We start from the raw sequence: 12,882 nt of genomic DNA on the forward strand, positions 1-12,882 counted from the left end.
CAAGGACCCCCCAAACTACTTTGTAAACAGACCCTTAATTAATCCCCCTTGACTGCAGACTCTCTTCTGCACTCCACACTCGCTGCTGATTCCAAGCCTTTGTCCCCTTTGTCTCCACTGTTTTCACTCATTTATTCAGCCAGTATCGGTGAAGCATAAGGTGTCAGGCAGTGAAGATGTCAACCCCCAAAAGCCTCAAATGGCTTTCTTCACCCCGGTTTCCAGCACTGACGTCTCCCCGAGAGCTGGCAGGGCATTTCCTCTGCCTGCTGGATGTCTCCACTGGGACACCTCCCATACAATGTTCTCCTCTCCCTCAACGTGCCCTCCTGGTCTAGTTAACCCTACCTCGAGCCACATTCTCCTGCATTGTCAGACCCAGAATGACCCCCACAAGTTCCTTTAGCGATAAAAATCCCTGATGTACTCTTTTTATCTTCTATGTTCTCGAAGAAAGAGGTGAAAATAAACACAATTTTCTGGGGGAGAGCCTTACTTGATTTTATCCCATTTTAGGTGCTACGGTAATTCATAGACAAAAGCACTAAATCAAGCAATCAGATTACAGAAGCAAATCTACTTGAGAACATTTAAAATGACCCTCCCTGGAGTTCCTGCTGTGGTACAGCAGAAACAAATCCCGACTAGGATCCATGAGGATGGGTGTTTGATCCCTGGCCTCGTTCAGTGGGTTGGGCATCCAGCATTGCTGTGAGCTGTGGTACAGGTCACAGACGCAGCTTGAATCCTGCGCTGCTGTGGCTGTGGTATAGGCCAGCAGCTGTAGCTCCAATTTGACCCCTAGCCTGGGAACTTCCATATGCCACGGGGGCAGCCCTAAAAAGCAAAAAAAAGAATATAAATAAATAAAAAAGACCTCTCATGCCCAAATCAATCCCCACTGACCTATCTATAATTGACAATAGGAACCTTTAGACTTTAAGGGCAGAAATATCTACCTCCTCACTACACGTAGTAGTAGCAATTTGAACTATGGGGAGAAGCTTCCAGAAGTGTGTTGGTTGTCTCCCCCACTCTCTTCCCCTTCTCCACCCTGCAGTCTGCTACCCAGACCTTAATCTTCCCCGTTCAATCAGCAGTTGCTGGCTGCTTTGCACGTACACCGACAATAAGTCTTTTCCACATCATCAGACACAATTATCTGACTTTCCCTACTACCCTGTCAATGGGCTGGTTCACCTAATAATAAAAATGATTACCTACTGCCAAGTCAGCTGTGATAATTACATTGCTGGTACCACTCCATGCACATTGTTTTAATTAAAGTAAATACACTATGCAATCGAAAGGCGTCTGATTCAAGACCTAAGAATTTCCTGAATTTTGTGCTTAAGGCCTTTGGTAGCACATATGCTCCATACCCAGAGTTGTGTATATCCCAACTGTCAAAATCCCAAAGGATTCCATTAAGCTTTTAACAGCACCTGTTAGACAATAACACCACTAACTGATGTGATTAACACAAGAGAACGTTTTGAAACCAAAAGTCATTTTCTTAAAATGCAGAAATAGGAAAAATAAGGAACTCCTTCAGAAGTATGTCCACAGTGGCAATCTGGCCGAAGGAAGAGTTAACTCTGCATGGGACAGCATGAGTTCATTTCCAGTTAAGGTATTTTTATAGTGTTACACTTTTACACTGTGTCTTCTCACTGTGAAGAAGGTGGAGCTGAACAAATTATACTGGCATATAAAAACGTCGACAGGGAGTTCCTGTCGTGGCTCAGTGGCAACAAACCTGACTAGTATCCATGAAGGCACGGTTCGATTCCTGGCCTTGCTCAGTGGGTTAAGGATCTGGCATTGCTCACTTGCTCAGTGAGCTGTGATGTAGGTCGCAGACACAGGTCAGATCCTAAGTTGCTGCGGCGTAGGCCTGCTGCTGCAGCTCCACTTCAGCCCCTAGCCTGGGAACTTCCATATGCTGCGGGTGCAGTCCTAAAAAAAAAAAAAATACTAAAAAATGTCAATAATAGTAGATTCTGCCATGGGAAACACCTTGTTTTTTTCCCTGACATAGTTACCATTTGAAGTAACTTCTTCATAAAATTCTGTATAACTAATGGGCCGCAGCTGGGCGACTGAAGCGCTGCATCTGTACTGCCTCTAGGGGTCAGCATAATTCGAAGGAAGCACAAGGGCCGCAAATAGGAAACCGCAAGGATCTGCAGGTTCTGAGGATGGCAGGGGTGGCAGGTGAAAAAGAGGTAACCCCTGAAGGTGAGGACAAGGAGTGGAGAGGAAGCCAGCCCTCCTGCCAGTCCCCACAGTGTTTCTGTTTGTGTTCAACAAAGAGTACCCACATTACTGAATAGTATGTTGCCTATCACATAAATGCCCTGGAAACTACCACATAAAAGCCGCTGACTTTTTTTTTTTTTTTAAATGTCTGTTTTGGCACTTTGGATTTAGACCTTTGAGTTATGAGTTAAGCATTGCAATTGGTCCTCCCCAAAGCAATGGTTTTTCAACTCAAACTTATTATTTAAAGACTAGAATGATTAGGGGGGGGCTGGCTAGCCCTCTCTCCAAGGTACTAAATGGTGGATTTTATCCTTTCCACCTATAAACCATTTAATACTACCCCTTTGGAAGTACGATGATTATAGCCATACATTTTGGAGGGAACTCATTAACAAAACTGGCTGACAGTATGCTGCCTCCAACTCACTGCACGATATCAATCTCAGAGACATTCAAAGCGCTGAAAGAGAGGGCGGGGTGCTTAACAGCACACCTCGTTTTTACTTCCTAGTATATCTCCCTGTACCTCTGGACAATACTCTCGGGGACCACAGTGGATCAATGATTGTCTGCCTTAGTTGATGACTACCATGCAGTGAGAATTTAGCAGTGTTGGCAATCATTCCTGCTGCAGGAAAAAGAGCACTGTTACTTTTCCCTTCCTTTGAAAGGAGTGGAAGAAACAACACTTGGGCAGTTCAGACACAGTTTTGGGGCATAAGAAAAGAAATCATTTCCTATTCCTTGCAAACTTTGATTTACAAAAGGATGCCAGAAGCTAAAAGCCTTGTTGATTTATCACGTGAAGCAAAGAGTAATTTTTCTCCCCTTGTTATGCTTTCATATAATCATGCTCACTGCCTGTATGGGTGGCATTAAAGAATTTCTGAATAAAAATAATAATTTCTTGCTTTCAACCTTCATAATTCACATCAGCAAGCACCCTGCCGGGTGGTGATGCCTCCTGCCAGTGACGCTCAATCTTTTTTGCACGCCACTTATCTGCCTCTTGCAGCTGCCCTTTCCATTGATCGTGGTACCTGCAGGATAATGCGCCCGTAGGCGTTCTTCAGCAGATTAACCACATCCGCATGAGACAGCCCATCCAGAGGTTGCCCATTAATGCTGACAATCCGATCTCCAACCTGGAGGTACAAAAGTGGGAGAAAAATCACTATCATTAAGAAAAATTAAATTTGAGAAGAATGCTTAAAATTCTTTGTAAGTCATATTTCCCATTTGTGGCTATTGTGAAGATTCTGTTGCTACTGTGTATGCATGTTCCAGAAGCATGAGGAATTTTTATGGCTTTCTCCAAATACAGACCAATCACAGAAACAAGAAGGGGGTCAAATTTGATTATTAAAAGGCCCGGCAGGCCACTTTTGTGTTTTGGTAATGGTGGTGTTGCATACATCCATTTGCCAGTAATAGTGGGGTGTACAAATTAACTGTTCAATAAAGCTCTAATGAGGAAGCCAAACATTTTCTGCTTTTTTTTTTCTACTTAAGGTTAAGGGGGGATGGGGTAAAAATCATAAGAACGTTAATTCTTTTGGTGGAAGGGAGAGGCTATGGTCAAGTCTCAGGTGAAAATAATTTTGGTTGGACTGAGGTGCTAAAAATATGGCAGGTTTTGCAAATGAGCTGCAATTTCTTCTTTCACTGAGACGCTCTAGCCCAAAACAATATTTTTATATGCTCAGGGACATAATGAATTTCAGGTATAAACTTTCTCCAGTGCATTTTGCCTTCAGTGTGGGTTTCTGACAGCTGCTGGATCCCAGTTTTAAACAGAGAGCCTCTCGAGGCCACCCTCTCCCACCCCCCCACCCATCACATGCTGTTAGCGCTTCGCCACCCCCTTTGTTTACTTTAAGCTTCTGTGTACGTGCAGCCACGCCGCTGGCCTGAATCATGGCAATAAATATTGGTATGTCTCCTAAGGGACTTCCTTTTCCTCCAGCAATACTGATTCCAAGGGCATCACTGAGCTCCTAAAAAAAGAAGAAGAAGAAAAACAATGAGTATGCACTGAACAAAGAGCCACAACCTGACTGTCCTCAGATAGATGCTGAACAGAATCCCTCTGTGATACAGGAGGCCAGGGGAATACAGGGGTTAACTGCAGCATCTTTGAAGTCCGAAAGACCAGTGTTTCAGCTCTTACTGAGCTGGAGCACTCAGTTAGCTGGGGGTCGGCGGGGGGTCCCAAGGAAGTCCCTTAACCCCTTAGAGCTTCTGTCTCTATGCATAAAGTGGAAATAAAAGCAGGAAGCTCACAGAGCTGATGTGAGGATTAAATGAGGTGATACAGTGCAGTCCTGGCCCACAGAGAGGGCTCAGCAAAAGGCAAGAGTAGGAGTGGAGAAAACAAACAACCCTATGCTATTGCTCAGTTGACTGGCCAATGTTGATGCAAACTTGGCAAACACGTCCTCATATGGTGTTTACGATTAAACTGCCGCACATATCATGCTCTTCTGGGTGTGAACAAACACACTTGGCTCTGGAAAAGCTTCAGGCCGGCGTTAGAACAAAGGATCTTCTAAGACGCCCCCTGTCGTGATTACAGAGTTTGGAGAGAGAAGTTTCACGTGACTGAAAATGTTCCCTACGATTACTAGGTGAGGCAGTCTGGTTCACTTCGACCCTGGTGAAGGGACCCCGGCTTTTGTTTATGTTTCCCCCACATTTATATCACAGGCTTAATACTTTAAAACTCCCGAAAAGAACAAATGACAAGGTTCAGTTTCTGCATGGTGGCATGGGCCCCCCATAGCGTCACTCTCTTGCTGATTAAAATGAAGACTTTTTGTCCAAATCTAAAGAACGACTACCAGAGGCTTCTGAAAAGTAAAGAAACTCAAACAAATTGTGGTAGAGACCCAACACCTGGAGAAACGACAGCAGGGGGTGAATTTCCCAGGAGTTTTCTGGGCAGCACTGTCCTGAAGGCAAGACCCATTCAAGGAGCTGTAAAGGTGGCGCAAACTGCTAACACTCTGATGTTAACTCCCAACTTTCTGGTCAGAGGAACCAGGAGAAAGAGCCCTGGTGCCTGGAGAATAAAGGAAGGAAACTAGAGAGAACCCACCGAGGAGGGCACTCTTTCCCACTGTGAGTAAACCCAGAGAACTCTCAGGCTCCATTTAAGCCACACACGTGCAAGACAGACCCATACTTGGCAACAGAACTGAGATGTGACCAACCACGCACAAAAGGTGATGCAGAACCTGCAGTCTGAGCCTAACCGGGCAGACACTGGCTAAAACATAAATACAAATATTCTTCACAGCATAACTTTCACCCAAGCTGGGAAAAACTCCTATGTTACTTGGCAAGCAAAGAACCAGGAAAATGTGACCAACCTTCTTACATTTTTTCAAATACGCAGGACAGTTTAAACCAAAATGATGTGCCACTGTCTGGTGGGGCTCTCAATTTACGTAGATATAAACATATGACAGCTATAACATAAATGTTAGTGGCGTGGGTGGCGTCAAGTGACCTATAGGGCTGCAAGGCTTCTGCAGTTTTAACTGATCACTTCAAAACATACACATGTTTAACGTGCTTCAATTTTCCTCAATAAGTGGGAAAAAGGAAAAATAAAGGACAACAAAACCACATAAGAAAGAACGATCATATCCTCTTTTCCAAAGTGTTTGTGATTGGCTTATATTTTCTGAATGCATCAATAGTACCGCCCTCCATGCAAAATGGCAATACGCATTTTATTACGAAGTTTCTGCTTGGACCGCAGGTGGGAGAATAGGGTGGGTAGGAACAGGTTTTTGTTTTTTTTTTTTAATATAAAATCCTGTAAAAACAAGCAACTGAAATGACATTAAAAATCTCAGAATGAGGGGAAATTTCTGGAATGATTTGGCTTTGTTCAAATCCATTTTCCATAATTACGCACATGTTGGTACACTTAACTTCCCCATCAGAGGAACACATGAGTTGCCACTCTGGTGGAAAGACGCTAGGAACAAATACGGCAGATTTAGTCAAAGTTGTAGTCAGGAACAATGGACGGCACTTCCTGGCCATTCATGAGGCACTTGGTATGATGCTAAGTACACTGTATGCGTTACCTCATTTAATCCACATAACAAGATTTACCTGGTGAGGTAAGTGTAATCATTTTCAACCTACAGATGAGCAAATTGGCCACAGAGCTAATACACGGTAGTGTGTTCAAACACAACTGTGATCGAGTCCAGAAAAATAAGTTAAGCTGGATAACTTTTACGGCAGTTGATCTATGATTTACAACAAGGCCATTTTTTCATGACTTCTGGAATCCCCATTTTTTTTTTCATGTTATGATTTTTATTTATTTTTTTCATTATAGCTGGTTCATGACATCCTGTCAATTTTCTACTGTACAGCATGGTGACCCAGTTACACATACATGCACAGATTCTTTTTTCTCACATTATCATGCTCCATCCTAAGTGACTAGATATAGTTCCCCGAATCCCAAATTTAATGGTGAGAATGATAAAAATCAAAGTGCTTTCCGGAATTCAGGATATCATACAGGAATCTCAAAGTCAGAATTTGACAATTTAAGAACTGAAATGCATCTTACACAATCTTCTCAGGAGGGCGATTTAGAATTACATATAAATGCCTCGAAACAAATGCGGATTTTGACGCAACAATTCATTGCTAAGAACTGATCCTAAGGAAATCACTCATGATGAGCAAAAAAGAAAATACAAAGATATTTTGCTATAAAAGACAGCAAAGGTTGAGAAATATGCTAATATGCTTAATTATTATAAGAGGACACTGGTGAAGAAAAAGGAAAACACATTCATATAATGGATACTAAGAAACTGATAAAAATCATGCCATATGCTTCCAAAAAAGCACTTACTGGCATGGCTAAAAGTTCATGCTTTAAAGTAAAAAAAAGGCAAGCTACAAGAGTATAATAATATGACACCATTTTTTGCTTTATAAAACTTAAACACAGGGCATAAAAGGTAGTGGATAGGATGTACCAAAAAATCCACAGTGGGCATGTATGTGCTTTATTACATTTTTCTAAGTCTGTTGTATTACATAGACCACACATTTTCTTCAGTAACTTAAAATAACATGCTAACAATATTGTATTGAGGGGACTAGGTACATATGATGTAAATCCAATGCAAATCAGAAGAAAAACAATTCACTTACCCTGATTATCTCAACAGTCCTTGGTCCCACATCTGTGCCTATAAAGAAGCAACAAATTAACTTTTTAAAAGTAAGAGATAACATATTTAGGATATAGTATTGTCCCATGAAAATGGTATCATTTTCTCGGCCTTTCAAGAGAGAAAACTAAGGCACACAGGCATTATAACTTTTCTCAAAATTCAAACTGGCAGCTGTCGATATGGCCTATGTCCTCTATTTTAAAGAAGTCCTCTGTTTGAGATGGATGTGGCTATAATCATTTGGCCTGACAAGAGCTGATAGGCTATAGCAGAAGCTGCCTGGAATATGGTGATTAAATGGCTTAGAGGGTGAGCCATTTGTGTTTCATTTCACATTTTTCTGCCTTAAACAAAGATAACCTTACCCAAGGAAAGACTTAAAAAGACCCCCTGCCCTGTTCTACCCACAATGATGTAGGTGCTTCTGACCTTCCTGGAATGACCTGTAATTTTTAAATTTTCTCTTTGGAAATGGCTTTACTTTATAAGTATTTTAGATTTCTGCTTTTCTCTCTTTTTTTTTTTTTTTGTCTTTTTGCCTTTCCTTGAGTCACTCCAAAGCATATGGAGGTTCCCAGGCTAGGGGTCTAATCAGAGCTGTAGCCACCAGCCTGCGCCAGAACCACAGCAGCATGGGATCCAAGCTGTGTCTGTGACCCACACCATAGCTCACGGCAATGCCAGATCCTTAACCCACTGAGCAAGGCCAGAGAACGAACCTGCAACCTCATGGTTCCTAGTCGGATTCGTTAACCACTGCGCCACAATGGGAACTCCATCTGCTTTTCTCTTTTTTATGTGATTTGCGTAAAGTTAAAAGCAAATTCCAAAAATGAATCTCTATGGCCTTCCTTCCTTTAGAACAGGCCTTTTAGAAAGCTTGGGTGTATGTGGCCATATTCAAAGATTTTAAAATATTTTAACTGAAGGCAAAAAGAATCTTTTTTTTTTTCCTCCTTCTTTTAGTGCCATACCTGCGGCATATGGAGGTTTCCAGGCTAGGGGGTCTAATCGGAACTGTAGCTGCCAGCCAGCCTATACCACAGCCACAGCAATACACGATCCAAGCCTCTCTGCAACCTACACCACAGCTCACAGCAACATCGTATCCTTAACCCACTGAGCAAGGCCAGGGATCGAACCTGCAACCTTAAGGTTACTAGTCAGATTTGTTTCCGCTGCACCATAACGGGAACTTCATCAACTATTAATATTTTTAAAAATTGGGTAACAGGATGGTTTTGCTGAGGGTGTGTACCTGAGGCTTTCGGGGAAGGATCCAAAGGTCTTTTTGAGCCGACCAGGTTTTGCAGGCTGGTGATAACAGGAGCAAGGGAAGGAGGAAAGCTGCTGTGTGTGCTGTTCTGACTCCCCTGAAAAGGAAACTCAGTGCTCAGTGTTAAAAATTCACACTTATTTTACTGTTTTACTTACTGAAGTAACCATAACCATGTAATGGAAAACTCTGGAGAGCCCAGAAGAATAAAAATTACCCACACCCACTTGCTTTTCACCCTAAGCAATTCCATTAACATTTGCTCCACTGCCTTCTCCATTGTACATCTTTTTTTTTTTTTTTTTTTGGTCTTTTTGTCTTTTAAGGATAGTACCTGCGGCATATGGAGGTTCCCAGGCCAGGGGTCCAATCAAAGCTGTAGCCACCAGCCTACACCATAGCACAGCAATTCTGGATCTAAGCTGTGTCTGCAACCTACACCACAGCTCACAGCAACGCCAAATCCTTAACCCACTGAACAAGGCCAAGGACTGAACCTGCTTCCTCATAGATGCTAGTCAGGTTTGCTAACCACTGAGCCACAATGGGAACTCTCACTGTATGTACTTTTATATGTGGTTTCAATCATCAAAGTGGAAAACATGCAAAAATTTTAGCTTCCCATGTTCCACATGAAATCAGAAACATTTTCCTAACCTGTTACACAGCGTTTACATTTGATTAGTTAACGACACTATGTGTCATTTGGGGACTACAGTCAACATTTATTTCCTTACTACCCAAATTACATGATCTATCTTGTTAAAACAAGACTAATAAGATCAGAAATTTGAGAAAACAGAACCCTCAACTGTAAGCAAAAGCAACAAATACCAAGGGAACATATTGTTTTAAGAATATTAAAATTTTTTTCTCAAAGATTTTCCTGGGCTAAATTTGCTCTACCTCCATTTCTGTCCCTTTAAATAAATCCATGTTTATTTAAATAAATTTAAATAATGTATAATCATGTTTGGCTAGTGGCTAGTCAGTGAAAATCATATGCCCAATGAAGGATCTTTCCAATGCAGAAAACAATGACACCAATAATGAATAAAGACTTTTTTCTACCAAATTATCAATATTATGTGTAACTGCCTCAAAATTTGAAGATAAACCTAAGCCACAATAATCACATGATAAATTATAATTTGCTCTATTTCCTTAGTGTGATGTAAGTTGTTTAATACTTTAACATTCCTTAAATATGAAAATTTTCAAATATACAGAACAGTTGAAATATACAGTAGACACAATACCTAGATTCCAAAATTAATATTTTACTATATTTTCTTTGTGGTATGTCCATATGTTACTCATTTGTCTTTTAAAAAAATTCACTTCAAATTTACAAACATCAGTATACTTCACAATATTCATATATCCATACACACACACACACATACATATCCAAATAGTGTTTGTCTATTTTTCCTGAACGGATAGGATTTAAATAAATTATGCTATAATAGGCAACTATTTGGAATTAAGAAAGGAAGGAAGCATATAACAATTTGCCTAAACAAAAATCTCAGAACATTGGGTTTGCCAAGGCCTTTAGAAATATGAATTTTGCCTAGCAGTGTCCCCTCAGTTATCTGAGGAAAAGATTTCTCAATACTATTACACATACGTTCCTCTGCAAAGTACTGACACTTTTTCCTGGTTAGTGGGGCCTTTTTGTTGTTGTTGTTGTTGTTTGCCACACCCGCAGCATCATACTGAAGTTCCCAGACCATGAATCAAACCCATGCCACAGCTGTAAACAGAGCCACAGTAGTGACAACACCGGATCCTTAACCAGCTGAGCCACGAGGGAACTCTGGAAAAGGCATTTTAAAAGAAGAGGCTTGGTAACCCCACAGCTAGAAGATCTCTCTTAGGGAAGCGACTTTAGGACAAGTCAATGAGCTATAATTCCTCCAGACCCTCAAAAGAAAACATTTGTGTATCATATAATTGCCCTCAAAGAAATCTGTGCCCCTAGAGAGTCCTGACTGCTTTAAAAACATGTGGAGGGGAAAATGTTTGGGAATAGGTTCCATTTTTTCTCCGTCTGGGTCATGGGCTGGTCTTAGCTCATGATGATGGAAGAAACTTCCTTTTCACAGCCAGCTATGAGCTTTCTTCCCATTAGCCAAATCTTAGGATAGACTCTCATATCATCTAGGTCATAATTTTAAGGGCAAAGCAAGAATAAAATGTATTTGCTGTTTTTCTTAAAATGGAATTAAATGTCTACCCTCTCAAATAAAAATTCTGTGCAAGGACATTAAAGTATTTGATACTTTGTCCCAGGTTTCTAAAATATGACAGCTTACATTACCTAACAGATAAATGGCAATGGTAGGTTTCTGATATTTAACAATGAAGCCTCTAAATATGTTAGTTCTGTATTTAACCTGTGAACTTCATTAATCATCTAGATGCATATATATATTCCTCAAGGACAGAAATCCAGTTCTATCTACCATCTCACCTGGCTGTTCAAACTTTTCTTAAAACACTGGGATTCCTTGCACCCCTTTTTGCCTTTGCATATGTCACACCCTCTGTCTAAGAGGTCTTCTCCCTCTTTTCAACCTATCAAACTCCTTCTGGAGTGAGACCCAATGGAACCTCCTCTGTGTCACCCTCCTGTACTCTCCAGGAAGAAACATTTCATCTCCAGTGTTTTTCATTCTGCATTCTAACCCCTATGTACAATGGGGCTTCAGTGAAATCACTCCAGCTAATCTTCCCTTAAGGAGGAAGCCAAGACAACTGCTTTGCATCTCAAGTTTCCACTTTTGATTCAAGTCTGGTCAGAATCCTCACCAACCACCGACTTCCAGAATCCTACTCTGGGTGTACTTGATATTTGCTACTCATTACATAAATCAGAAGTGAAAAAAAAAAGTTTCAAACTTAAACATGAAGTTTATCGGGTTTGACTGTGATGAAGATTCTCTAAGACAAGCCAGCTGATCTGTGATCCTGTCTGAACAATGGCATGTTTTTTTTCCAACTCATTTTCTAACATGAATGAGACAAAAGGGGCAGCTAATAGCATTCCAGAAACACCTGTGTGCTAACACTAAAATCAGAACGTCTTTCAAACAAAGGCCTTGGACAGGCTTTAAGTCTAAGGAAACGAGGGAGGGGACCAAAAGTCGTGCTTTAACCTCAAAATAAAGGCCTATCTAATAACCCACAAGGGGAATAGGGAGTCTCATCTAGGTTTCTATAGCTTCATTATGACTTAACATAGAGTCTACCATCTTGATTTTGTCAGCCTTTACGATGGTAAAAACAAAACAAAACAAAAACAGTGAAATATACTTTTAAAAAAAATGGTACTTACATCAGCCTTGCAAATAAACATGAGATGTTTGCTAACCCACAAAATATCACCCACTAAGACCTCCCTCCCACAGGAGAAACTCCCACACTTTGCTCTCCCAGGAATATACCATTAATTGCCCTCAGCATGTGCGAGTGGCTATTCACAAGTTAACTTTATGGCAATATTTAATTGAATGAACAGAACAATGTTGTGCTAATGAGGGTCAAATTGCCACCAGATGTTGCTGCTTTCTCTTTTTTTTTAAATAAACACAGCTGTGTACAGGCAATGCCTGGGCAATATAGAACTAATAGTGGGAGAGAAAAGTGGTTCTAAGAAAACATTTGGAGGCAATAAAGGAGAGAAAAATCTAGGGATTCATGAATTTCCATCCCCCCTCTCATTTTTATTTCAAACACATTAAAGTACAACCCATTTGGTGTTGTGAATATGCTATTAGACATTATTTCCAAATAATCATTAATGAAATGGGGAACTTTCTCCCAATGGGGACAGGTGGGTGAGTGAGTCAGTCCAACAGGAGCCCATCAACAACCTGACTGTTTTGCGATGTCTTCCTCGAGGAGGTCCAGGAACCAGCTCGCAGTCTTCCAATCTCTAGCTGCACAAGCCCCTGTGCACACTTGAGAAGACATGAAAAGAACATTGGTGAAAAACAGGAGCATCTGTGTTCTAAATTATCATGGCAGAGCCTCCCACTCACCTCTGCAGCCAAGAACTGTGAATGGCCGATGAAGGCCACAGGTGGCAAGGAAATTTAGTTATCCAAAAAAAAA

The 12,882-nt window shown here is 41.1% G+C and overlaps 1 protein-coding gene across 3 annotated transcripts in view; it reads right to left on the bottom strand.

The window, feature by feature from the left end:
* Window positions 1-12,882, bottom strand: part of PATJ (PATJ crumbs cell polarity complex component) — a 353,453-nt gene that overhangs the window by 24,627 nt on the left and 315,944 nt on the right. For all 3 annotated transcript variants that reach the window (XM_047788846.1, XM_047788847.1, XM_047788845.1), the window contains 5 exons: window positions 12,642-12,728; window positions 8,743-8,857; window positions 7,462-7,499; window positions 4,140-4,262; window positions 3,306-3,410 (listed from right to left, as the gene is read on the bottom strand). In XM_047788846.1, coding sequence (XP_047644802.1) covers window positions 3,306-3,410; window positions 4,140-4,262; window positions 7,462-7,499; window positions 8,743-8,857; window positions 12,642-12,728 — 468 coding nt within the window. The remainder of the gene's footprint in view (window positions 1-3,305; window positions 3,411-4,139; window positions 4,263-7,461; window positions 7,500-8,742; window positions 8,858-12,641; window positions 12,729-12,882) is intronic.

Source organism: Phacochoerus africanus, chromosome 8 (genome assembly GCF_016906955.1).
Source record: "Phacochoerus africanus isolate WHEZ1 chromosome 8, ROS_Pafr_v1, whole genome shotgun sequence".
In the NCBI taxonomy this organism is placed as follows: domain Eukaryota; kingdom Metazoa; phylum Chordata; class Mammalia; order Artiodactyla; family Suidae; genus Phacochoerus; species Phacochoerus africanus.